Source organism: Cervus canadensis, chromosome 17 (genome assembly GCF_019320065.1).
Source record: "Cervus canadensis isolate Bull #8, Minnesota chromosome 17, ASM1932006v1, whole genome shotgun sequence".
Taxonomy (NCBI): Eukaryota; Metazoa; Chordata; class Mammalia; order Artiodactyla; family Cervidae; genus Cervus; species Cervus canadensis.
In genome coordinates, this window is record NC_057402.1 from 37,398,128 (window position 1) to 37,411,041 (window position 12,914).

At 34.0% G+C, this 12,914-nt stretch overlaps 1 protein-coding gene across 1 annotated transcript in view; it reads right to left on the reverse strand.

The window, feature by feature from the left end:
- The window catches only part of IREB2 (iron responsive element binding protein 2), a 49,246-nt gene continuing 36,332 nt past the window's right edge, over nt 1-12,914 (reverse strand). The window contains exons 15-22 of the mRNA XM_043489775.1: nt 12,440-12,596; nt 12,006-12,130; nt 10,229-10,333; nt 9,986-10,128; nt 7,028-7,175; nt 6,821-6,943; nt 3,784-3,969; nt 1-3,100 (exon numbers count right to left, since the gene is read on the reverse strand). Coding sequence (XP_043345710.1) covers nt 2,990-3,100; nt 3,784-3,969; nt 6,821-6,943; nt 7,028-7,175; nt 9,986-10,128; nt 10,229-10,333; nt 12,006-12,130; nt 12,440-12,596 — 1,098 coding nt within the window. The 3' untranslated portion in view covers nt 1-2,989. The remainder of the gene's footprint in view (nt 3,101-3,783; nt 3,970-6,820; nt 6,944-7,027; nt 7,176-9,985; nt 10,129-10,228; nt 10,334-12,005; nt 12,131-12,439; nt 12,597-12,914) is intronic.

Genomic DNA, 12,914 nt, shown 5'->3' on the forward strand with positions numbered 1-12,914 from the left:
TGTGATAATACAATTTTCTTTATTAAAAATAATTTACAGCATCAGTAACATATACACAATTGTCATCAACTGAACTTTGCCTCCAATATATTTCTATACAATACTTAACATTACTGAACTTAAAACTGTTATACTGTTTTGTTGGCTTTAAATAATAGACAATGATTTATAGTTGCTTAAGTGAGATATATGGTTTCATAATGACATACTATGTGTAAAATTGATAAACATCGGTACTATCACACTTCAGGGGAAAAGTCACTACCGAAGACTAAGTCCACCTCCTTCCCCTCTCTTTTAGTATTCCAAATCAAACTAAGATAGGGTCAACATCCAGTATCTTAGCACTTCCTCCTAAACCTAAAGGCAAAAGAACTGTGTCTTTTAATTGAACTAAGAAAAATGTCAGTCAAATAATTTCTCCTCATCCTGTCACTTAACACTGAGAAGGTGAATGCACACAACACTGTTTCCCTATGTGTAAACCACTAGAATTTGATTTAGGTCTTAGCTGTGCTTTTTGTCCTTCAGTACCAATGAAGTGTGACTCCCAGTGAAAACTCAGTACTTTGTTAGAGGGATTCTAATACGGCTCACTCAAACGTCAGCCTGGAGACACAACAGAAAATAACAGCTGCATCTCGGCAACTTTTTAGGTATACTAATGGCAGTTCAGTGACTCGATGACATTTTCATCAACTAGCAAACCCAAAGGCATGAAATATTGCAATGGTATGTAGCATAATGTTTCTTAAAATATGACAAAAATGCTCCGGTTGATAATGACTTTTGAAATTGTACTGTTTACAGCGCTAATTTGCTTCTTTCATGGGCCTATCGTATTTCTTCCCACAATATTTGTGTATTTTTTTTTAAAACACAAAATTATCTAGACATAGTCAATAAAGGAGATATGAAAAAACAATAAAAACCAACAGGTGCCACAGTTTTGCAAACACAATTTGGCTGGAGGAAGAATTACAGGTGCACTCAGGGTCATATATCCACGACTCTCTTCCCCAATTGATAGCCATTGCTTATCAAGTTTTTTGGTTCACTGTATATAAACAAGAGATTTTAAGAGAACCTTGATTTTGTTCCTGAAATACAAGATCTGCTTGTACTTTTACTGGACTAGGTAGACTGGAAATGTAAATGCTTAATTTATAGCTGGCTATCTTCATCATCTCTTCATTTCCTGGATCTGCTGTTTATAGTGATGCCCAGGCCTCTGACCATAGGCTACAAATTGTATTACAGTATGGCTTAGAAATAATACAGATGTTTTCCCCACATACAATCTGGATTATCATTTTCTCAAAAGCCTATAACTGATATTTTAACATTCAACTTGTAAATTCTCCAACCTTAATTCATGTTTTCATGTAAATTAAAAACACATGCACTGACAAATACACAGCATAATAAAATATCAAGAACACAATATGACTTGAAAGTACCAAAGAAAATACTTATAAAAATTTTAAATAAAAGGGAAATCATTTTGCCAAACTCTAGTCCATCTAATTGTCTAAACACACAGAATATTTTTGAAAGATTGTATGACTGATTATGTGCAAAGTTCTCAGTGGTCTTTACCCACTGGTTTGGTAGTTTCAGCATTTTAGCTTAAAACAATTTATTCTGTGCAATGTAAGCTAATTCTGAATTGCAGTAACTTAACTAGGTCATATGATGATCTCTATGTGGGGGGGGGAAGTCACTACAATTAACCTTCTGCCTGCTAACTTGAACTTCTTAATTTTTTAAAAAAGGTATAGGACTTTTGGAATTAATCATCCAACCTTTTCTTAAAAGTCACCAAACTTTTTGTTAACAGAACATTTGATGTGGTAAACAAACATGCATATAGAGAAAATATGGTATTCAGACAGCAATAATTTAAGTGTTTTATCCTAACGGTCAGCAAAAGCATATATAATTAATAGTATCATGCATCCCAGGTGAAATAATGATTCAAAATGACAGGAAATTGATTTATATAATTAAAAAGAAACCAACATTTAAAAAATGTTTAGGGTTGAGCAACCATATAATTTAGGGTGGAAAATTTAAAAATCTAGAGGAAATCATGTTAGTGTTTAATGATTAAATAAAGTTCTCCTTAGCAACTGTAAATGAGTGTGGAATTTTGGTTAATGATACCTAAAATATTAGATTATAGAAGTTACAGTATCACATAAAGTGAGCAAAGTAATCTAATCCAATTAATATAATGCCATCTGAGACTTGCCAGGGTCTCAGGAGCAAATTACTGAAAAAATAAGGGCTGCATATGTGGTACATATTTTCACTGCTAATACATGGTGCTACACAATCAACTGTATTCTGTAACAGTCCACCTTCAGATGTGGAGGAAAGCTCGGCTGGATTGGACAGAATGATTGTGTCTGGGGCAAGTTCTATCCTTTGACTGAGACAGGATAACCCTGGCTTATATTACAGACTAAGAATGCCACTATGTCCAGCTCAATTCTGGAAAGGAATGAACATATCTCAAAGTCCATTTATAAATCAGATTTCACCTTCCACAATTTTAGAATTAATCTGGCTTCTTAAATTTCAATCCGCTACTCTTAAACCAACAAACAGTAGTATACAGTTTTATAGGTGCAAAACTAAACAAGAGACTTCAGGAAGGTTATTCATATAAGAATCTTCAACACAAGTTCAAATTCTGCTTTTATTTACAAAATGGTCTGATAAAATAGTCCCCCTTACTTATAGGCCTCTTCCACAACACACTTCACACATTGATTTTAGCAATGTTAATAGCACCATTCGTATATTATTTAAAATCGAGATTTCATTTCAGTCACTACGTTGATTCACAATCATTTACATCCATGGATGAGATAAGTGGGCATACTGGGACTATCTGCAGCTCCATGGGAAGGATTCCTGGGTCCAGCACAAAAGGCTTTGTTTGCAGTCACCAGTTATGAAAGGTATCCATGGTGAGTAGATACTATGAGAATTTTCGTGCCACAAAGTTTAATAATCCTCCATGTTTGTACAATGTTATCTCCACATCATTTTCAAATGAAGCAATCACGCTGAATACTTTTCCAGTGCTTGTCTTTAAACAAACAAAAACATCTCACATGAGTGGTAAAATCTTGTAATGTTACTTAGTGGTTAAGACCATTTGTCTTCATATTCAATGACTATACTTATCACATATTCTGTCTGAGAAACATTTCTCTTGCTTGAGAAACAACTAAGATACCTAATTATAGGCTTCACAGCTAAGTAGAAAAATATTTTCATCCCTAATTCTAAAGAACAAGTACTGTTATCACTTAAAAGTATTAAATCATTCAGATTTTGACTTACTAGTTAGGGATGTTATACTCATTACTCATGTTCATTTTGTTAAAAATCAAATATTCATTGCATATAATCTGCTACTCGTTTTCCTTTTTTCTTAGTTGTAAAGTTGTAAAGTCTGTGTTACTCTAACCATGAACACTCAACTCGGGCTTCTAACTAAGTGGTGTACATGCCTGGCCTAAAAATTACAGTAGCACAGAGAGCTGTTAATGAGGAAAAGGAAGTTGAAACATGTAACTGGAAGTTCATGTTTTCTTTTTTCTGGACTAAGTATAATTACAAACAAAATAAAGCCTTTTCAAACTACAATTTGTTTACTAGCTGACATTAGTATATAATTTACATAAAATGTTTATTACTCAGTTTACAACCATCTAGTTAAATATATAGTACTGTACATGATCATATATTTGAGAAATTTAGGTATACCTTTATATTTAATATAACTCCAGGAGACAGTTCTTCAGGAAATGTTAAAGAAAATGTTTCTCTGCCAGAGAGGCCCAAGGAATCTGCACTTTCTCCTGGAAGGAACTGAAGTGGAGCTATGCCAATTCCAATCAAATGATCTTTGTGAATTTTTTCATAACTTTCAGCCAAAACAGCTTTCACACCCTGTAACAAACATGCATTTTATTTCCTTCATTCATCTCTGAAAATTGCTTTACTAGACAATTTTAAAGGGGAAAAAACTCTACTTTTGTCTTTTCTGTAAAAACTTCAAACCCATTACCCCATATAAAGGTCAATGTTATATCAAAGTATTTAAAGAAACCTTTTACAGATTATTTTCCTGTATCTCTAAGTAGCTCCTTAACTCCTTCTAACTGTTCTCTATAACCGGAGGCAGTTGCTTGAAACTCAAAAAGGGCTCAAGAAGATTTCTGTTTAATTATGGTAGATCTAACACATGTGTTTATCAACACTCCCTCTTAAACTGCCACTAAAATAAGGGAATAAAGAAGTATAAGCCCACAGCAACAAAGAGAACAGGATGTGCAAATTCTGTAAATATTTAGAAAACAGAGATAGGTGACTAACTTAGCAGAGAATGTTGAAACTACAGACTGACTAACTGAAATTAGAGTGATACCCAATCGAAGATTTGAGTCACTCTGCAACAAAGAACCTAGAAAGGACTCGAGACTCAGAGGCATAAGGTTCTCAGAATACTGGGATACTAGTGAGAAGTCTATAAAAAGAAGTAAGATCTCCAGCTCAGTCCCCACTCAGAAAGAGTGGAGGCTATTCTTTGGAGAAAATAAGCTGAAGACTTGTGTTTCTCTACTTTTTCCCATTATTATCCTCCTAAGGAGCCTTTTTTTTTTTTTTTTTTAAAAGACATTTCCCTTCTAAACACTTCTAAACACTTCCCTTCTAAATCTTTCTCCTAATTGCCCACCTCCCAAAATTTAACGTCACAAAGATACTGTGTATCTGTTTATGTATATATATGTGTGTGTGTACTTTACACACACAAAGAGTAAGATTTTGTTTCACCCCTTGAGAGTGCATCACCCTGTAGAGGAGGGATACTCTTGACTAAGGAGGAACACCAGGCTCGCAGGAAGGCCAGGTGAAAATATTATCAGACATGGGGCAGGAGTAAGTCTGTTTCTTCAGTGGGTCTCCTTCCATGAAGAAACTGCATGGCCTCAAGAGAAAATATTTACAGATACTGATATACAGGGCTCTCTCAATGAAAAAGGTATCTTACTATTAGTAAGGCCGACTAACAAAACCCAGGCCACAATCCCAGCTTGTAATCATTTTTTTAAACATCTAACTGAATAGATAGCCAAGGATCAACAACTATATGAGGAAAGTCTGAAATATTTTTTAAAAAAAGGGGGGGAGGCTATAAAACTTCAGAAAGAGAACTTATAAATAATTAATATTCATGATACAGGAGATACCTCCTTTTTTGATAGTGGTTTTTTGTTGTTCTTTTCTTTTTTTTTTACAAATTGAAGTTTTGTGGCAACTCTATGTCAATCAAGTCTACATTTTTCCAAGAGCATCTGCTCACTTCATGTCTTTGTCACGTTTTGATAATTCTTGTAATATTACAAATATTTTCATTATTATTTTATTTGTTGTAGTGATCTGTGACAAGTGATCTTTGATGTTACCATACGACTTGCTGAAGGTTCAGATGATGGTCAGCAGTTTTTATCATTAAAGTATTTTTAAATTAAATGTACAATTAATTTTTAATTACATGTACAATTTTTTGGATACAATGCTGTCACACACTTAGTAGACTATAGTATAGTGTAAACATAACTTTTGTATGCACTGGGAAATAGAAAAACTTGTGCAACTTGCTTTATTGTGATAATTGCTTTACTGCAATGGTCAAGAACCAAAACTGGACTATCTCTGAATTATGTTGATACTTAAAATTATTATCTTACAAAGATGAAAGAATTAGGCTTATTCCTGCAACTCCTTAATAGTATCTACATTTTAAGGAGGGGGAGGTTAAAGATTAAAAACAAATGACATTTGTATGATTATGATAGCTATGAAGGCTGTATCTTGACCAGCCTTTTTCACAAATACAATTGTAAAGCGAAACACAGTATGATAAGAAATGGCAGAAAGCACATATCATATGACTATTCTCTCCAGCAGATCCCCTATTTGCTCTTCAACAAAGAAATGGTCTCAAGAGAGATGTCTTTTAGCAGATAGCTAGGGACCATCATCTTCTATTTGAAAACAAAAGTAAATCTTGGCCCACTATCTCTAAGTCTGTTAACCCTTCATGGAGCAAATCAGAGAAAATTAAATGAAAAAGGGGCAAGTAAAATTACCAATGAGTGTAAATAATTATTATTATAAAGCAGTAATTTGAGACATAATCTTCTTTCCCTCTACTATATTTATTTTCACAAATAACACTGATGTAGTTTTAATCAAATTCAGAGTACTAAAATGCAACTAGGGACTTCCCTGGTGGCTCAGTGGTTAAGAATCCACCTGCTAATGCAGGGGACACGGGTTCAATCCTTGTTCTGGGGAGATTCCACATCCCAGGGGGGAACTAAGCCTGTGCACCACAAGTGCTGAGCCTACGCTCTTGAGTCCTCATGCTGCGACTACTTAAGCCCCAGTCTGTGCTCTGCAAAAAGAAAAGCCACAGCAATGAGAAGCCCACACACAGCAACTCAAGTACCCCCCATTTGCCACAACTAGCAAAAAGCCATGCACAACAACTAAGATCCAGTGCAGCTAAAAATAAATAATAATAAAACACATAAATAAAACCTAAAAAAAATTTTAAAGCAACTAGTACAATGTATATAAGATCACCTAAAAAAAAAAAAAAAAAAACCTATAAATGAGATCCAAGTAGACATAAAAAGTCTAAATAAACAAAATAAACATTGATAGAATGTTACTGACAAAAAGGAATATTTAAAACTCTTTGAACTTAAAGATAAAAATTAAGAAGCAATACCAGCAAGTATGGTCCTTTGGCAGCCCAATCTCTTGAATTTCCTGAACCATATTTCTTTCCTGCTAAAATAATCAGTGGGATACCTTCTTTCTGGTACAGCTCTGCAGCCTCAAATACATCCAGCTGTCGATTAAAAAAAACATAAAAATTTTAATACAAATTTTAAACTAGTAAGCAACTGCTTAAGCACTCTGTGTACATCCTTACCGTCTGTCCTGATGGAAAATGAATTGTTTTGGGAGCTGGTTTTCCAATAAACTTATTAAAAAGCTTGATATTTGCAAAAGTGCCTCTTGTCATTACAGCATCATTACCTCTTCGGGCTCCGTAAGAGTTGAATTCACGAGGGGTAAGGCTGCAAGAAAGTCAGTTTTTATTTCAGGTGGAAAATAATCACATTATTTAACTGTAAAACATTTAAAAAAACCACTTTTTTATTATGAAAAATTTCAAGCTTGGACACAGGTAAAGAAAACAGAATACCTAGGACCCTATTACTAAACTACAGTAGTTCATGGAATCTCTTTGTTTCTTCTATAGTCATCCTCTATTAAGACTGTTTTGAAGAAAACTCAAGATATCACATTTTAACTGGACATGTTTCAGTTTGTTTCTCTGAAAGACATGGACTTAAAAATACTACCTTGATACAAATAAACAAAACCTCCAAACTTCTTAGTATCAGCTAGCCAGTAAATATTCAAATCTCCCTGGTTTTCTTCTTTAGCTGTTGGTTTGCTCAAATCAGATTCAGATATGTTTTGTAAATTCATTCAGCTTTCTCAAGTCTTTTTTATAATCTGTATGTTCCTTCTCCCTCTCTGTCCCCTAATATACTTTATCTAAAGAAATGAGGTCATTTGTAGTACAGTTTCCTATATCTAGACTGCACTGACTACATCGCCACACTGTCATTTCATATGCTCTTTTCCCTCCTGTATTTCTTGTTAACCAGATGTCAAATCTAGTGACCTGCTAAGAGTCAGGGTTTTTATTTTTGCAATGATGCTTTATAGGTCTTACTTCCATTACTTCCAGGATACCCACTTCTCTTTCTGAAATGCTACCAGAGATTGACCATCATCACCTACACTGCATTAGGGACTGCAAAATGATGATGTTGTATTTCTATTATTTCTTCATTTTTTAAACTGGAAAACCTCTATAAAGACAAACTTTCCTTCATCAATGATTTGGTTATATTGAAGTACATTCCATACAGAAAAGCCTTTATTGTTAAATAATGAGATGGTTCCTCATCATCTTCCAAAGGTAACTTAGGTGTTTTTAATTTTTTTCTTCTAGTATCATTATGAACTCATGGATTTAAACATATTCATTATGTTTCAGTCCACTCCAGTTATTCTTTATTGATGCTCAACATGTCCCATCTTTGAGCAGTGACAGATTTCAAGTTGGGTCCTGAAACCTTTTGACAGAAAGCCTGGTAGTTTCTGACAGTTCTTGCTCTTTCTTGGTTTAAGACACAGAATCATCTTGTACACTTTCCAGTTACCAAATCTGGAATCAACCATTTCTCCAAGAAGAACTGGTTGCTTGTACTAAGAATTGGTATTTAGACAGCATAATCTGTGTGCTGTGGATGTTCTTTGCTACTGGATTGGTCACTATATAAATGAACTTTTAAGGACAAGAGAAAACTAGGCATAAGCATCTCAACAACCAACAAGCAACGTCCATCTATCTTTAATTTGCTCTTTTATGTTTAGACAACAACTGTTCTTCTAATTTAAACATCTTACCTCAGGATGTGCATTTAAACATTGGTGATGGGGGGTTTGAGTGTCTTTTTTTTTTTCATTTATTTTTATTAGTTGGAGGCTAATTACTTTACAATATTGTAGTGGTTTTTGCCATACATTGATATGAATCAGCTATGGATTTACATGTGTTCCCCATTCCGATCCCTCCTCCCGCCTCCCTCCCCATCCCACCCCTCAGGGTCTTCCCAGTGCACCAGCCCTGAGCACTTGTCTCATGTATCCAACCTGGGCCGGCGATCTGTTTCACACTTGATAGTATACTTGTTTCAATGCTATTTGAGTGTCTTTAAAAATAAAAATTCAAACTGATGACTACTGTATTAACTATGCTAAGAAATCCGTATCATAAACTAAAAAAAATATAAAAATTTTGTATTTGAGAGAATTAGTGACTTTTTTTGAGGGGTGGGGGGAGATGGAATCTGTATCACAATTATGACCAAGATGGAAATTACAACCTATTAAAAAATATTTGGGTGAAAGAAAACTTTTATTTCTCACCATATAAACAAAAACTGTATGTAAAACAATCTGATTTGTTTTCACTAAATCACACCAGAGTTGCTATTAGCAATTTCTACCAAAAAGTGTTTTAATTCACACCAAACTACAATTAACTAGAAATTCAAACACAGATTTCACAACAGGACTAATGAGATTATAATAAGAACTATGCAGTATTACATGTCAAACCAAGCTGTCAAATGTAGCACTGATTTTTATAAGATATTTTCAATGAAAACTGTCGTATGCATAGCTCAAGCATCAAAAAGCTAATCAGGCAGTGGTACCACAAGTTCTACCTTTAGCAAAATTTTACCTCTGGTATCAAAACAATTCTTTGAAGAGGGAACAACTCTTATGTTATTAACCATGTAGCAATGAAACAAAATCTTTCTAGTTTTGGATTTATATATCCTATGTAAATGATTTTTACATTCACATTTATTCTTCTTGTGAAATTTTTCAGCTCAAGAAGATCAAGCCTAGCCTACGCATGTATATCTTAGAGCCCCAAATACACATTTAAACTGTGCAGTCCAACAATGGAAGATGGTTGGAACCATCAGGCTTTATTTGGTAGGTGAAACCAATTAGACTTTTCAACAAAGTAGCACTGAAAAAGAAAAATCTTGTTTCCAATCATTTGTTTACTTGAGGACAAGGGCTCAACTTAAGATAGGAATTTCAATTTCTAAAGTTACAAGCAAAAGCAAGTACAACAGGTACCCTAGTTATTGCTTAGGTCAAATACACTGACAATCAGACATCCATGATAGCATATAATTTATAAATTCTGGATAAAGGAACATGACCAGTAAAAGTCTCTTAATAAATAAGAAAGATAAAACAAAAACAGTCTGTAACCCTATACACATACCCTCTGTTTGTCAAATACTTAGCAGCAGCACTACTCCTAGCGATGCTTCCAGCAGGTGATATATGATCTGTCGTGATAGAGTCTCCCAGGTATAATAAGACATGGGCATTTTCAATAGGCTGGAGTGCAACTGGCTCTTTGGTCTAAAAGGTAAAAAAATGTTGAAGGCGTTTAGCTCTTCATGAGGTTTTTTTCAACTTCTTAACAATTTTTTAAAAGATTAAATAGTAAAGCAGTACTTACAAGCTTATCAAAAAATGAAGGACATCTGATATAAGTAGATTTTAAATCCCATGGAAACAAAACTGAATCTGGTGCTTCTAAAGAATTCCACCGCTTATTTCCCATCTGTGAATATGGTTTTCATTGATAAACCAAAAGAAAGATAAAATGGAGTCAGAAAAAGAGGTCTATGAAAACGATCAAGAAAATTGAAAGAGTACTTAAGCTAGAACAAAAAAAAGAAAACAGGCCTCATCCATTTGGAAAGAAAGCCAAGACGGTGCATTCTACAAAATTATGACATCTTTGGACAGAAAGGATAAAATCTGCTCATCAAATGCCAGCAAACGAGATTTTCAGGAATACCCAAAGAAATAAATTTCAATACAAAGTGAATGTGAAAGACTTCACAGAACTCCAGAAAAGCCAAAGAATTTAGAAAGATCTAAACATGTTGCTAAAGAGATTAAGTGTGTTTTGGGGGGCATACTTTCAATCTTTAAGAATATTATCATGGAGAAAAACTTGCTTTTTTCAAAATATTTGTCCTATATCACTGTATTATTAGTCCTGCCTTCAAACTATATTCAAAACTTCACCAATCACCACCTCCATTTGGCACCCCAAATGTTCCATGCTATTACCATTTTTTATTTTGGACTACTACATACAATAGGTTCTCCTGACTCTATCCTTCTCATCACCCAACCCTCTTGCCCCAAGATATCTTCAACTTCAAGACCAACCTTTTTTTCAACTTCAAGAGCAACCTTTTTTGATTATGACACACCCGTTCCACACTTCCCAATGACTCCCCATCTCTCTTCTATCAGAGTAAAAGACTAACTTTTAATAATGGCCTACAATTCCCTATGTAATCTGGACATCATCTCCTATCTCCATCTTTCCTATTTCTTATGTTCTAATCACACTACGGGTCCCTCCCTGAGGCCTTTTGCCATTTACACTGGTCCCTCTCTCTACCTGCTTAGTCCGGTTCTTCGTTTAGATATATGACTAACTTGTTTACCTCTTAAAAACTCTGCTCCAATGCCATGTTTTCAACTATCCTATATAAAACTGCAATCTAATCCTGAATTTTACACAATTGGTTCTCTTCACTCTGTTCTTTAATTTTCTACAGCACTGATTACTTTTTAACATACTGTATAATTTACCTAATTATTCTGTCTACAGTTTACTATCTGCCTCTCCCCTTCAGAACTCTGTGTTTCCTTCACTGATGTATTCCAAACAGCTAGAAGAGTGCCTGGCACATAGTAGGGGCTCAATAAATATTTGTTAACTGACTAAATATCGTTTTTGCTCTCATATTTATATTCTAAGTTCTTTTTAAAAAGTATGAACACATATATTTGCTTGTAGATGCACAAAACATCTCTGAAACAACGCTTAAGAGAAACTGACATAAACTTGCTGCCTTTGAGGAGGTAAAGTAGATGGCTAAGGAACAGGTGGGAGGGAGATATCATTGCCTACTCTTATTTCTTTCTAATTTTGAATCATGTGAATGGGAACAATAAACAATTTCTATGAAGTGTGTCCATGTTCAGGATGCCAAATATAAATGCTTGCTATATATTTCTAGTAAGTAAATAAAAGCAATTTTGATACTCTTAAGTCTCTTAGATATTAGAGATTTCAATATAAAATGACCATCACTCATTAAAAACTGTGTATTCAAAATAATGTAATTTTAATTTTGATCCTATTCAGAAAGATGCATAAACACACACTGCCACTTTACTAAACTATTTAAGAAACAAGTGAGTCTTACCTCTATCTTCTCTTTTAATGCTTTAAACATGGATAATACAACATGTTCTTCCTCTATCTGATGAACTTCTTCTCGACTAGGCCAAATATCATGCAGGTAAATGTTCTTGCCAGTAGGGTCAGTACCTGGTTAATAATTTTTAACATGAAATTCAGTATAAAAAGTAATTACATCAAAATGTTCACATCTTTTCAGACATATAGAAACCAAGTATATTATTCAACAGAGTGCTTCAGGTATAAGTAGCTAAAAAAACTGATTACTTGTACATTTATATTCTTCATATGAATCAAAAATTAATAATGCATGCACTGTGATAAGATTTCTTGAAATAGTTCAAAGAATGAATGGTCTTGGAAATACTTAAAAAATATAACTTTTGGGGAAAAAAGTATGTGCAGGGTATATATGGATACATATAAAGGAAAACATACCTAAAGGCTCTGTCTGGAAATCTATATTCACTGTGCCTGCTATGGCATAAGCTACCACTAAGGGTGGAGAGGCAAGGTAATTGGCACGAACACAATCACAAAGACGACCTTCAAAATTTTTATTTCCAGATAAAACCCCACAAGTAACCAAATCACCCTAAAAAAAAGGAAACAAAAACCACAAATATTCAAGAGATGGTACAAATCTGGATACTCACATATAAGCAATCGCAAAATATTATACTTCTAAGGGCGAGATAACCAAAAGTATATTACTAATTATTAGGCACAGAACTATCAAGCCTGTAAATAAATTAGAAGGAATTATTTCAAGGATCTAAAAATGATTTCAAAGAATCATTTTATGATTGATAGGTTACTTTTCTCAAGCAATGCAAGGACTACAGAAATATAAATACATCAATATGTATATGTGATAATTTAATAGTGAAATATAGTTAAGGAAAACCATTTG